This window comes from Lates calcarifer, linkage group LG7_2 (assembly GCF_001640805.2).
Source record: "Lates calcarifer isolate ASB-BC8 linkage group LG7_2, TLL_Latcal_v3, whole genome shotgun sequence".
Taxonomy (NCBI): domain Eukaryota; kingdom Metazoa; phylum Chordata; class Actinopteri; family Centropomidae; genus Lates; species Lates calcarifer.
Window position 1 is genome coordinate 5,681,774 of NC_066854.1, and position 14,918 is coordinate 5,696,691.

Consider the following 14,918-nt stretch of genomic DNA (forward strand, 5'->3'; position numbering starts at 1 on the left):
CCCCGCTCTGACCTCTGAGAAGAAGAAGCTGGGGGAGGGTTGGAGGAGGAGGAGGAGGATTCTTTGGGATTGTGGCAGCTCTCTTTCTCTACGCCTCCTCTCAACCCAGGCTGCTCTCTTTCTCTCGATTTCTCATGTTAATCCTCTGCTACTTTGTCTCTAATTTCTCCTTGGAGCTGAGGGCTAAATAATGTTCATAACAAGCCGCAGCGTGGAGAAATTCTCCCTTTTAATCCAACGACAACAACGGGGAGATCGAGCTGGGAGTCGCTCAGCTGGCTCTCTCCGGTGAATATTTTGGCTGTGGGAGCGAGGAGCAAGTTTCATTTTACACATCCTCACACTCTCAACATTTCTGGGCTTCATTCAGTTGTTTGTGTTGGAGCACTTATCAAAGAAAAGCTGTTTCTGCGTGGTCACCTGCACATGAAGGCCTCGAATCACCCAGCCGTCATCTCTCTTGTTCATAGATTTGTTATTCCGGCATGGCGGGGGCGCTGTGGCCCGACGTCGGCCTCACACGGCTCAAATTCCCTCCCTTCCCACGTCAATTATTCCCGCCTACATCCAGCGAGGTCCGAGCTACATCGGAATGCTAATCTACTGCGTAACAGATGGGACGAAACCTCAGTTTCTCCCCACGTGCCAATCTAAACATTTACATTCTGATGAGAGAAGAGGAGGCCTGTATCTGGGTTTTTCACTTCTTTTCAGAAGTGGTTCACCACTCTTTATTGCACACACACCGGATATAGTCAACCATGATGCAATACAGAATAATTTTAGAGTTTGGCTTTTATCAGAAGTGAAACAAATCAGAGGTTTTTTTGAGATGCAAGTCATGGTGTTGCCCAATTTAATCTTTAACTGTCATTTCAGCTCCAGTCTTCATCAGATCTTGATATTTGTGGTAAAGTTGTTTATCTGTGGGATTTTTTTTTTTGAACGTGGTTTTGGTTATGTGGTGCCCTATTTTGTGAGTTGGAGTGTCAGACAGTGGGTTTGATAAATATGCTTTGGGCCTGGATCCAAGCACACCTGGTTTTCACCAAGTTTTCAGACAGCAACTCTCTGAAACTCGTCTATAAACAAAGATAATAAAGTCCAGTAAATAAATAAGGATTTTGCTGTTAAGTTGTTCTTAATGCGGCCACACTGAGACGATCCAGACGACAACAAAGCGTGTCCGCCGAGGCTCTGCAACGAGGTGCTTATTGCGCACACGAGCACTGACGCCATTGTTGTTGTTGTGCCCGTCTTGGCCGCGTGCCTACGCTGGGGTGCAGGGAGTTTTTGGGGCACAAGGAACAATAAAGGACATGGGTGGCGTTTTTGGAGCTCGGCCCACGGTGCCAGTTGCCAGGGCCAGTGGGGAGGGGAGAGGGGGGTCACGTGCCAGATCTGCAGACAAAGAGGGTGAGTCGGTGCTCATCTGGGCAGGAGTCCAGTTGAACTTGGGATTGGGACGGTGGAGGTGGGGGATTTGGGGGGCGGTGAGGGAATGTAGGCACACGTCTGACCAAAGCCTTTATGTGTGTGTGGGGGGGGCCTCAACGGACAAAAAGACACAGGGACCGGCTGTTTTTTTCCCTGCAATGACGGAGGGTCACTCAGGCATCTGGGATTCTATTCACCCAGCAACGGCTCAAATCTTTAAAGTGAGCGTTTTGGGGGAATTACAGCAGCATGCAGGAAGTTCTGTTCACTGATTTACAGTACAAGCGAAGCAGCCACATGGATCCTCATCAGCCCTCTCTCATTTCTCACTGACTCCTTTTTTAACAGCGTGTGTAACCTCTTAACATTTTGTCCTTTTGGATTGTTTTCATGGGAACTATCAACTGTTATAAACAAATCCTCTGCCCACAAACCTCCATAATTCATTAATCCAGGCCTCAAAACAACGTGGTTTCACCTTTGATACTCGGGGTAGAGGAAACTTGGCAGAAAGGAGAGCAGCTGAGCCAAAGACTCGCACCAAAAAACAGGAAGAGCAATCAGGTCCTTGACTTCCTCGTTGCAGCGACGAGAGCAGAACTGCTCCAGCGGGACTTATTTAGGAGGACAGAACCTGCAGAGGCCTTGAGAGCTGGTTTTGATACCCATGACTCTTACATAATTATAAACACAACACTTTACCCCTCTTTGCAGAGAGCTGTTACTTGTATTTTTGTTGTAAACATGAGGACATATCCACTAAACCTGTTAATCTCCTGAGATAAACAGCCCCATCAATAGTCACTGACTGTACTTTTACTGTGCACGCTGTAAGTAAATCAGGTCTCCTTATCTTTATTGATTGGGTGCTGACCTAGATTGCTCACACACTATCAGTGAGTCACAGTCTGGGAAGTCTTTTTGCTTCATAAGAACAACAAACACCAGCGATTGTAGCCTGCGACGGTCAGGTCATCTGTCTGTGATACAGCAGATCAATAAATGCACCGTGGCTGGTACACCATGCACAACAAACTTAACAAACTGCAGTCTGCACATTTTGCATACAAAGTGAACAGAGAGCATCTTATTGCTGCTGCAGTTTCCACATGAGCCCCCCCCCACCACACGCTGTTCATTTTCCTCACGGGGCCTAATGAGGGAGCATTAACGCTCTCTGGGTGAACACATTAGGTGAGATGCATTAATTGTTTGGCAGTGAGAGTCAAACAGAGACAGGCTACACATAATTTCTGCCTCGTTTCCACGGCGACTGACTGTTGGGTGGTGTAAATATTGTTCAAAATGTACTAACGAGGTCCTTTTAATGTGTTAATGCATCTCATTTTATTATGACTTTACTTTCTGCCCATTTGATGGCAGTTTTGTATCATTTTGACATGTTATTGCATGATCTGAACCTTTAACACCCTGTTCATCATGTTGACATGCAACTTCCTCCTTCTTATCAATCTCTCAATCATCACCCCTCACCCATTGTTAAAGACGTGTCATCCTGTGACATTTAAAAATGGAGGTGAAGCTGTTGCTGCTTAAAATGTCATCCAAAACTAATTCTGAAACTTCGCTACCAAAGTAATTACTGATACAATGTGAGAGGAAGTGAAGTGCAGCCAGGCTTCCCCTTTTTGGACAGAGCAAATACACAAAACACACACACACACAGTGCGGGAAAGGCATGCTGGGACATTCAGGAGGCAGAGAAAGCTGAGCGGATCTTGGCGGTGATCAAGGCGGCTTCATTCCTCCACGTGGGGTAAAACCCCCCCGAGGATCCTGAAGAGACAAAAGAATTTGCTAGCGATGTTGCGGGTTTGGGTTCAACTCTCGACCTTTGGCAGCATCACACCGAACAAAGACCACATCTCGCACAATCATGAACTAGATTTAGCTGCTGAGACGTAGGAAATCAACTCCAAATCAATTTTGCAAACTGCTGCACTGATAATGAATCTCGTAGTCAGTTGATCCCTGCTGGGAAATTGCATTTTACTCAATGCCAACCACAGTGGGGTCAAAGGTCAGGCTTGGTGAAACAAGATTGAAGTGAGAGTTGAAGGTTGGTTTTCCCTTACCACAGTTTCACAAAACTAGATGTTATTGTTGTTTCCACACTGCTCAAACCTCCAACTTCCTCCTGAATCCCTCGAGACACGGAAACCACTTCTTTAAAGTCTTTGATGTGTCAATAATATCTGCATTCACTGGGGGAGGGGACTGGGGTTGATGGGCTCTTGCCAACATTCCTTTCCTTTTCATTGCGATAACATTTGTTTTTTGCCAAAATGAGTGTTGTCAATGAGAGTATTCACTTCCTTTAGACAAAACAACATGTGGTGCAGGATTCCTGGGATGCTTGGTAATTTAAAGTTTTGGGTTGTGTATGTCTGCGCTGACGTCCTTGACTGCGCTGGATGGTTGACAGCAAAGGCCGCAGCTCAACAAAGTCAAGCTCAGCCATTGTTTGCCTTATTGCCCCCCTCCCTCCTTCTTTCCTCACCTTGCTCTTCAAAGCTGGTTTGCTCTGCGATAATGAGGAAAAAATGCGTCTGCACCGCGCCACCAGCTGTGCCTGAGCTTACAACTGAAGTGATGCTCATAATAATGGTAATATGTAGATTCAGATTCCACCAAAAGTCAAAGGGTTCGCTTCTAAAAGCAAAGCAAATGCTTTCATGAGCAACCAAACTGCAGACATAGCCGCAGGAAAGCGAGCCGCAAGATCAATGACATCATTATATTTCTGTGTGCACACCCCCAGCGTCCTGTCCTCAGATGTAAAAGCTTCAATAAATCTCAGGATGAGGCAAAATTTTCCGCAAACGACGGGGAAATCAGCCAGCTTTTAAAATCTCCTCGTATTCATGTGAGAGTGAACACAGGTGTGTGTGTGTGTGTGTGTGTGTGTGTTGCAGCATTATCAGTCTCCTCTATTTAAAAATGCAGATATTTGTAACCATGACTGCTTTCACTGTGCCACTCTATTTCTGCACTTAAGTCATCAAATTGCTCCTTTTTAAAGGAATAGTCCATCATTTTTGGGAAATACCCCTTACATGCTTTCTTGCCAAGAGCTACAGGAGAAGACTGACACTGTTAAGTGCGTTGCTTTGTTGTTGTTGTTGCAGCAGCTTCGAGCTGACCTTGGCCCAGCGTGACTCATCACCATGCCGGCAGGCGTTATCGCCAATGCGCTGCCCTCGCCAACAGGAAATAAAAAACAAACACTGTGTCAAACAACTTCAAGATATGAGGTTAAGTGGATTATGGGTGTGGTGTCAGTTTGAGCTCCTGAGATTCAATCAGAGCTGTGAGCAGTGAGTGCTCTGCGTGAGAGATCCCTCCACTAAAACATATTTAATACTGTATCACATTCCCCTGAGCTCTGAGAGCTTGAGTATGTGTAACTCACACTGTTTAACACATGATTCATTAATATGGTGATAGTATCCTGATTGACTCCGGCAGGGTGTTGCACAATGAAGCCTTTGAGCAACAATGGTTGAGCAACTCATGTCACATACTCCATATGATGTAACACCATGAGCAGCCTTTATAAGTGCCCTGAGGGCAGAGATGAGGAGCGATGGGCTATATGTTCCTGAATGCTATCTTGAGCGGCGCAGTATGAGCATACCACTAACCTCTGGGCCTCAAAACAAAGGTAATGATCTGATAGATAGAAGCTTTTTAAATGCCTTTCTTACTCATGTTTGCAATAATAAACCTTCCTGCAGGCCATGAGCAGAGACCAACAGAGAGGTAGTGTTGGGAAATTAACACAGACACACAGGCACAGATAGATTAGGTTATCAGTGCAGCTCCACCCTGATAATATAAACTCAAACTGACTAATGTTTGCACCTCCACTCAGAGGTGTAAGCTGCAGCATGAGGCTAGCATCTTTGCTTAATTACAGTAAGACAAGGGCAGCTTCATCAAGAGTGTTCAGTCGCCTGCAGAGTCAGGACAGTGTGAACAGCTCAGGCGCCTTTCCAAAACCTGAATCATCAATCAACGTTTGGGCTGTGGGCTGAAAGGGTGTCCTTGGGCGTTTCAGCTGCATATACAGAGCTGCAGCGTCAAGAACATTATAGACAGGAACGTGATAATAAATCAGTCTGATTCAAACGCCGTGCAAGCTGAGGCACCTATAGACTGAAGCTCACCTGGAATTTTGTCTGTCTCCCCATCCATTAGAGTATCACAGCTTCCTGGTGTGGCTACAGTAGCAACAGGCAAAACAAAGCTGCCCACACATCAGAGTATGCTTCATGTAAACTTCTCTCATACATCAGATGTACATCATACATCTGACTCTGTCCCTAAAACTGGAATCATAGTTCCACAAAGAATCTTGTGACAGGCGTCCAACGCTCTACTATATAGACAAGTGGTTGTAAGGTGTTTGCAAAAGGGTCAAATGAACACAGCAGTCGGATCTCAGCAACATGTTGCGTAAAAAGCTGGTTAATCCAAACTTCTCCTTATTCTGTCCATGAAAACCACAAATAAAACTAGTAACAATGCACGACCTCTGACTTCACACCAGCCGAGAACTCCCTGAATTACTGCAAAGATCACTGAATCCATCCACCATAATACTGATCATGCTAATATGATGCTTTATTGTTTCGATGTCAGAGATATGGCTTCATTACAAAACACCACAGACGACCTGAAAGGGAGCGTCTTGCCAGTGCAAAAGCTTGAATCTCCTGTAGTTTCCTGACCTTCTGCTCTGCGCTGTTGCATGTTACTCTCATGCTGATTAACAAAACCCAAATAAGAACATGACATGATTAAGCTTGTTATTAACAAGGGGGCAGTAATTAAGCAGCTCTCTCCTGGGACAGCTGGGGTAATTAACGCTCATTATCAACACTGTACCGGTGAAGGAACATGGCCCAGGAGTCTCAGGGTGCCACACTTCTCATGAAGCAGAAAGAGTTTTCTTTTTGGATTACAAAGATTCTAAAAAAGTATTTTTCTTCCTTTCTGGTTTCGCTGATTACAGTACCAGATTTAATGCAAGAGCCAGACATGAATTATTATTTTCTTTTTTAAGAATCATTGCTTTTTTTTCTTTGGTTTGGATCAGAATATTTAAGTGCTTTTAGTCCATCCAAAGCAGCGTGTGCTTCAGTCTTTTATTTTGAAAGAAGTTAACATTTGTAGTGATGCTGCACAGTTTAGTAGAACCTAAAACCATTTCTTTGAGAAACAGGAAATCAGTCTTTTTGTCTCAGTCCCACATGGATTTCTAAATGAATTGGAAATCTAACAACATGAAAAATTAATAGAAAGCATCACATTTGTAGCTATCAAAGAGTTCTACTACAAAAAGAACTGATTCTATAAGTGGACATTTTCTCTGTGATGTTGTGTAAAAGAGAAATCAAAAGTGTCAGGTGTCTGCAGCAGCAGCATCATCTTCTGCAGGGAGGAAAAGGGGAGATGCAGAGAGTGGCCCAGATCTGTGCCTGTGGCGAAGGAGGAAGCATCTCGTCTGCAGTGTGGCAGCCGCAGCCTCTCTGCTCAGAAATGTCAAGGCTGTCGCTCTGTATGAGCCTTCAGGAGAGCAGCCACTGAGAGTTTCTCTGTGTTTACACTTTTTTTTTTTTTTTTTTACGGACGCACAGATGTGCCTCACGCAAGCATGGAGTTGCACATGCATCTGTTTGTGTGATCATGTGCTCCCTACATGCACAGCTCTACTCTTTTGCTCACGCTCGCTCTCGGTCAACACCTCAGAGTGGATATTTTCAGGAGCACCTCATCAAGTCACAATGAGTCGACCTGACTGGCTGTGATGTGCCGCGCTGAGCTCTGCTGTCTATGTAGCTGCATTGATTCTCTGCTATGCTTTGGCTAATGCATTTACAAGCAATGGGGAACGTCAACACCATTTAGACACCATTGATCGGGGCCCCACCTGGGGCCAGACTACTAGAGCATGTCTGGGATAATCAACCCAAGCTATAGACAGGCAGCTCTGCCTGCTGCTGCTGAAAAACCCTCTGTCTGCAATGCAGGACCACGCCCGCCTCTGCCCGCTGATTCTTAACATACCAGCTGTGCTTTTATGCATCAGTTTGATGGTGTAATTAGTGGTCATACAACTGTTTAACTGACTTTTACCAGTCCACAGGATCTGATGTAATTATAATTTATGCAACAAGAGAGCTAGCACTGACATTATAGGTGGAGAACAGGCTTTTGAGCTGTTTCCGTGCCTCCTGTAGCCAACAGTGCATGTCTGCTCTTTCTTACTTCTAAGTCTTACCTTCTGTGTGTGTGTGTGTGTGTGTTTTGCTCTCTATTATTTCTCAGCACTTTGTGTCTTTGTTCAGAAAAGTGCTATAAAAAGTTAGTTCCTGCTAACGCTGCCGGACACACAACAGCACTTATCTGTAAACACATTGCACAAAGAGGACATGAATGGTGAAACATTCTGAGGCCTGAGCTGTTGCATAAAAACGTGTTAATGTATGTGCTCAGTATATGAGTGATTAAACAAGAGCAGTCCATCAGAGCAACTTATTTAATCTCGTATTTTGCTTAAACATGTTAAAAAAGTAGTGAGATCATGTAACATGATACATTCTTCATGTCAAATTGTGTGGCTTTAATCTAATAACTGTCTCCAATGGATTCACAAGTCTATGTTAGACAAGAATCAGGGAAATTCCCCTTTATAAAAACTGTAAATAACTTCAGGAAGGATAACAAAAACAGAAACCATGTTCCAGAGATAAGAGGTATTAATAACAGACGTATTCATGTTGCACATGTCCAGTGAAAACCATGTATCCAAATTAGGGTATTTTGAGGGTTAGCGGGTTGAGAAAACCTTTCTGCTTCTTAATGACTCAATGAATTATCTCAAAAATACATTACATAACTGAAAACAGGCTTGTTTTTTGTGAAACATTCAAGTTTTAGAGATTCATGGTTTTTAAAGGTCAGTGACACCATGTAGAAATCACATTCAGATTCTAAACTTCCTGATTGCAAAGATGGATTTTTTTTTATTTTTTTTTTTGCACTACTAGCACCTAAGAACATAAGAGTCTGTCTGTAATTAATAGTATCATGTAAGAGACTTATAATACATTATGGTTTGCTATTCTATTACAAGCATCACCAGAAAATCCTCCTTAAAATCATTCCTTATTAGTTTAAGGGCTGCAGGCAGCTTCAGTTTCATCCATATGACGTTGTGGCTATATTGAGTTACTAACACACACACACACACACACACACACACACACACACACACATAGCCTTTGACTCTCCAAACATGGCTGCTCATACCTCATCCGCTTGTCATTGCCATATGTCACTAAAAAAACACCAGTGGGGAGCATTTGTATTCGATGACCTCAAACACAGCAGCAGACGAGGAACAAATGTTGCATATTTTTAGGGTGCAGCGACCTTGTGCTCTCTCTTTATGTGTTGTCAGCACTCAACAATAAGACTGTAGACAATCTAGAGAGATATGGTTTGGACAGGAAACCACAATAATGACACAAACACACCGCCCACAAACATGTTTTTCCTGTTGACCCCCCCCCACACACACACACACACACTACCACCTCCTCTGTTTGTGTCTCTGCAGCTGGTTCAAAGACACGGTGGATATTTCTGAGCGTATTAAAGGTAATGGTCAGGTGTTAACATGCAGTCGATGGAGATGTAGCTCCTGGGTGGGTGGTTGCCATGGAAATCTAGGGCAGACTCTGTTTGTCTCTGCCAGCAAATGATAGAAAGATAATTGACTCGGTCGGTCGACTCTGAGGAAAACCAGCCAGTACCTACAGGTAATATATGACACACAGATAACAAAGGAACACTTGGCCAGTGAGCTACACTGGTTCTTTGCTCTTCAACAATAGAGGCACTGATTGTAAACAAGACTCAGGATGCTCCGGTGTACCCTATGCTAAAGGAGATAGGAAAGGAAGCACTGAAGCACCTTGGCATTTAAAGAGTTCAACCAGCTCTTATCATGGCTGCTGTTTCACTCAGTCCAGAACCTTCCAAAGAAAAAAAGACTTTGACCTCATTCGTTGAGTCCAGAGTCGGGCTAGCATTTCTGTGAGGCTGTTCTTAATCACAGTGGTGCTTTGAGCTAAATGCTAGCATGCTCACAAGGACAGTGCTCACACACATCTGTCTTTGCCCAACATCTAATTATGCCTTTACATTGACTTTGAATGTCCAAAATTCGCTTTGCGTTCTGTCTGAACACACTGTCACGGTAGCAGAGACCATCCTTTGGAGACCATGAATGTTTTTATAAAATTTTGTGTGTGAGAACTTTGACCTGATGATCACGCTACAGGAAAATTCATGGGATCACTAAAATCATCAGGATTAATCCTCTTAGCATCAGTAATATCTCTACCAAATTCCATAGCAATCCATGCAATCGTTGCTGAGATATTTAAACATTAAACAAATATGTAAAGCTCTTTTCTTCTTTAAGAATCGTTCTCTCTCTGGGGACCATGAATGCGTCAGGGCAATGCATGAAATAGTTTTTATATTTCATATAACCCAAGTGGTCGACCAACCAATTGACAAACATTTCTATACCTTGTGCCATGCTGCTAGCATGTCTGTAAACAGTGTCTGTGGCCACAAACCAACCACAGCGAGTCAACCCTAGAGCCTCAGTTACACAAAGATCCACAAGCCTCCAGTGCAAACACCCTGCTAATGGAGCTTCAACAATGGCACATGTGCACTCAGTAACCACTGATCAATCAGTCCCTCTGTTAATCAGGCCAGTTTCAAAGACATGCCTTTAGTGGAGACGCGAGGGTACAGGAGACAGATGGTCAAATATGTCTAAATACGGACAACAGACAATATCATAATCTCCCGACTATTCAAAACACGCCAACAGGACAGGCTGATGACAAGTGCTTGCCAGGGAGAAACCATCTCCTCCAGGATAACGAGCATCCTACCGCCCAACCCCAGGATGTGACTCAGCAGCAGCTGTTGCCATGGGTTACGAGGCAGGACAACTGTAGGATCCCAACAAGCTTGGTGCCGCCCCCCTCCCTCCACCTTAAATCCTCCACCACTTTCTCTGGGAGGCTCTGCAGCAGGCCTGTGTGGAGCCACGCAGCATTCAGAGGGGAGGCAAAGGGAGGGAGGAGTGGGAGAGGGGAGGTGCTAATCCCATCTGAGCGAGGACCTGCGAGGTTTTGGCCTCGCCTCCCCGCACTACCCTACTAACCTCCACGTTTACCCCCTCCTCCTCGATGCAGATTAATGCCTTATTAAGAGCAACTGACTTAACACCAATCCACTTACACTCACATGTAAGATTTGCAGACTATTACGTGGACTGAGATCAATCACAAAATCAGCAATGGAAGAAACAGCCATGTACTCTGATTGTGTCTGATTTATTCTGAATGTGGCATCACAGGAGACAACACATACTACACCTGAGATCCGTCTTTACTCGCTCAAAGTGTCGATTCATGTGATCACACTCCTGGCTGTTCATCACTACACCCATGCAGACCAAACCTTCCTCTGAAGCCCAGTCGCATTTCAATTGAATAAAAGTACAAAACGTGTGGATACTTTAAATGCATGCCATTTACAGGAAATGTCACCGATGTCATGCTAATGACATTAAGGCTTTGGAGGCGGTGGCTAATTTAGGACGAAGGCAGTTTAGGACCAAGGGCTGAGTAAATCTCCTGCAGAGGCTACGCCCTATTCTGGGTCACCATCCCATAAGCCACTGCTCACCAATGCATCAAAACAGCTAACAGGTACATGAACAATGTTAGAGATACACCTCTGATCCTCTTTTATTTCTGCTTTTTGCTTCACGTTCTTGAGTGAAGCAAGAAAACATGCTCCAATAAAATGCATTTATATCACATTAAATGAGTCCTTAATGCCTTTAGCTTAGCTTAGGAAAGCCTGAAATGATCAAAGCCTTAATAGGCAGTGTCTCCTTCCTGGATTGCAGGATAATTTCCCTCTATAGTTTGTGTCTTTTAGCAGTAATCGCTGGCTTTAAAGTGAGTGTTGTGCTGACTGTGGTGTTCACAGCTTCTTCTAGAGAGAACCTCCATGACAGGTGGTTTAACAACCTTTCATTTCCCGTTGTCTCTCTCTTATTTTACACACACACACACACACACACACACACACAAAATTCATCTCCTGTGCTGGTAAATCCCTGCGAGGCTCGCTGAGGAGACGTTTAAGCCTTTCAATAAGAGTACAGCCTCATCCCTTAAGTAATGCTAGAGGATTGTTTGGTATCTTGAGCGTAAGGTAGTGTGAAAAGTGGGTTAGACTAAGACGAGCGGTGCAACTGTTAGCTTAACAATATTCAGTTAGCAAGTGTAAAATGAGGCTAGCGCCAGTGTGAGGATTGTGCAGCAGTGTGGATAAAGGCTAAGGAAACACTGCAGTACACTTCTTTAGTAACAAATTCTTTTTTATTACAACATTTCACGGTTTTCCATTTCTGGTAATGGTTTGTGGCAGAGTAACATGACTGCTGGGACTTTTACAAAACTCCAAAGAATTTTGATCTACGGTCGAAAGCAAACACATGGAATTAATTGCCAATATTTTCTTTTCCTCATTTGAGACAATTCAGAGACAGATTGCAACACAAAAGCTATCCTGAATAACTCTGACAGAAGGACAAAAGTATGTTACAATTTAACCGTAAATAAGGTCCATTTGAGCATCTCCCAGATCAAGATGGAATCAGTTACACTTTTTTGTTTTAATCCTCGTGTACATATAAAAGAAAAACGTTGTGACAGACAACAGTATCAATTTTTGGGGCATTTACATTTTGGCCAGCGTACAAACAATGTTGTGCATTTCCGAAAATTAGAAGACGAAAAACAATAAAAACAACAAAAAAATAAAAGCCTGACGCCTCAGCTTTGGCGCAAAAGCAGCCACACAGGAAGTTGGGTGTTGGTAGTTTGATTTTTTTCGGGGAGACGATGATGAAGCTTCCTGGGGACGCACACCACGCCCCGCCCCGTCCCTCGGGCCCTCGCCATTGTTGGTAGCACAGGTGGTCTCATCCGTCTTTTTTGGACTATCTTCTTGCAGGCCCCCCACCCCTCTGCTCCACCTTCAAGACAAATCTTCCTCATCTAACCCCGGCAGCGAGAGGGTGGCGTTCGCTGAAGGTGTTTATGTGGGGGTGGCGTGGGGGCGTGGGGGGTGAGGGGGTGGTGGGAGTGAGACGGGGGGCCCGGAGGCATCACCCGTCCGCGGGCTGCGGCAGCTCGGTTACGTTTGTCGTGTCATAATTTCGGTTACAAAGTTATACAGCTAAAAGAAGTGACTGAAAACAAGGCAATGCGGGGGGAGGAGGAGGAGGAAGAGGTGGTGGTGGGGGGTGTACAGTGCATGACGGGAGGGAGGGGCTTCACGACGTTGCCGCTGCCTTCTCCTGTTCGATGGCTGTGGAGGGCGAGAAGAGAGGAGATAGAAATGAGTGGATAACAGCACAGAAAGAGTTAAAAAGAAATGTGATGTAATCTATCTCCCCACACACACACACACACACACACACACAGTGCCTTTAACTTCAGGGATTGGAGCCTTACTTTCTTTTGAAGGCAGGGGATTCTTCTCCTGCGTCTCTGTCTTCTTCAGCTTGGTCTTGTCGAAGCTGGTCACCTCTGAAATGTCGGGCTTGTCGCTCATTGTTGCAGATAGTCTGTGGGATCAGAGAGGGAGCAGTTAATGAGAGCTGCAGTCCTCTAACAACTGCACCCAAATCAGTGATGTGAAAACCACAGGTGTCGCCTTTAATCTCCTGCAACCAAATGCTGAGAATGATTCCATAAAATACATTTATATATATAATTAATAGGCTGTTAAATTGTTAATGAGGTTTTAAAAAGGCAGAAACCACCTGAGAATGTGGTCCCCTCTGACTTTTAATCAGTCGAAGGGCGTTGCCTAAAATCTCAGCGGCAAAAAAACCCCAAAAAACCCATTTGTTCACTTTAACTACATGCGTAACCGCAAGCTACTTTTCCCTCTAATGTGCGCGGCTGCGTCCGCCTCCTTTTGTTCGCCTGCAGGCTCTACCCAGCGTGATCTGACTGCCATCCAGCCCCGTTATCCAACACACAGAGCTCGGGGGATGCTGCACACACACACACACACACACGGAAAGAGAGAGAGAGAGAAGGGACAGGCTGCTCCAGACAATGAAGCCAGTCCAAAGCGTTCAAAACCCCCTGACATTTACATAACAATAGGAGTTCCCATGCTGGGCAAAGCAAGAAAAAAAGGATAAAGACTGAAGGCTCAAGTGCACATTTGATTTAAAAATATATCATTTAAAGGATAAAAATGAAAAAAGTCTAAAGGTAAAATGTTGATTTATGAATGTCCACTCAGGGGCTTTCCACATGGAAGCTGTGCAACATCCGCAAATTCACTTGTCACGTACTTCTCCCCTTGGGGCGCAATCTGTAGGAACCACCGCCCAGATTGGCATTCTGCTCATTCATCATGGCCGTAAAATCCAAGTTCAACTCCAACAATTTCAAAAATATATATATATGTATCAGCCCCCCCTCAAAAATGACCCACCCAGGCGTGCGTCCTCACACACTTAACAAAAGCGCAGCGTTATAAAGGCATCGTTTTAATCACCAGACGCATGCAGCTCGACCACAAGCGGCAACAAAGGAAACAGGCTGATGTGCATGAACGTGCAGGACAAAGACACACACACACACCACACACACACACGCCTGTCAGATCACAGCCTGAGCCTCAAAACGAGCTGCATTCACTGAAAAATCACATTATCTCATGTTTTGTCTTTTCTTATCCATTTGGCACAACATCATCCCCACGCGCCCTCATCTCACTCCTAACACCACCCTGACTGTCTCACTGTCTTAAAGCTGCACACAGTAAAAACACAAAGGAGTGAAAATGAGTTGTAGAGCAGGGTTTACGTACCGGAGTATCGGCTGACGGCTGGAAGGTCTCTGGTCAGTGCGTTGCAGCAGTAGTGGCGCGTCTTTGCGCAAGCATTAGATATAGTCAGAAATATGCTAATGACTCTGACATCACCAGTTGTCACCCATCCTCCTGTGTCCCCCTGCTGGTGAGGAGCAGAGCCTGCAGCCTCGTGCTCAGAGCAAAAGAGCTTCATATCATCTTCTCCCAGAGGAAAATGATGAAATGTACGGATTTATCATGCGTCTGCGCTTTACTGTAAGCCACGTGGTGCTGAATACCACACTCCATCCCTTATTTCATATGTTATATCATATGTCAGCTGATACACCATAACCCTACACTTCTGTTTACCATTAACACAGCGGTTTTACTGAAAACATATCATCAGTTTTGCAGCGTTTGGTCTGAAAATGACTCTATTGTGACTTAAAATTGCAGACAATGTGTCC

At 44.6% G+C, this 14,918-nt stretch overlaps 1 protein-coding gene and 1 long non-coding RNA gene across 2 annotated transcripts; one reads left to right on the forward strand and one right to left on the reverse strand.

The window, feature by feature from the left end:
- The first annotated feature begins 4,925 nt into the window (after positions 1–4,925).
- On the forward strand, positions 4,926–12,656 carry LOC127139158 (uncharacterized). The gene is made up of 2 exons (XR_007809152.1): positions 4,926–5,122; positions 10,379–12,656. It is a non-coding gene; the product is annotated as an uncharacterized LOC127139158 (long non-coding RNA).
- LOC108892885 (thymosin beta-12) lies at positions 11,927–14,630 on the reverse strand. The gene is made up of 3 exons (XM_018690664.2): positions 14,467–14,630; positions 13,089–13,201; positions 11,927–12,942 (listed from the first exon to the last, which is right to left on the reverse strand). The coding sequence occupies exons 2-3, from the start codon at positions 13,186–13,188 to the stop codon at positions 12,908–12,910; spliced, it is 135 nt and encodes a 44-aa protein (XP_018546180.1). The 5' UTR covers positions 13,189–13,201; positions 14,467–14,630; the 3' UTR covers positions 11,927–12,907.
- Between the last annotated feature and the right edge of the window lie 288 nt (positions 14,631–14,918).

Coding starts and splice junctions, on each gene's coding strand:
- LOC108892885 (XM_018690664.2), bottom strand. CDS start 13,188: ATGAGCGACAAGCCCGACATTTCAGAGGTGACCAGCTTCGACAAGACC. Junction 12,943..13,088: donor TCCCCTGCCTTCAAAAGAAA/GTAAGGCTCCAA, acceptor CGCCCTCCACAG/CCATCGAACAGGAGAAGGCA.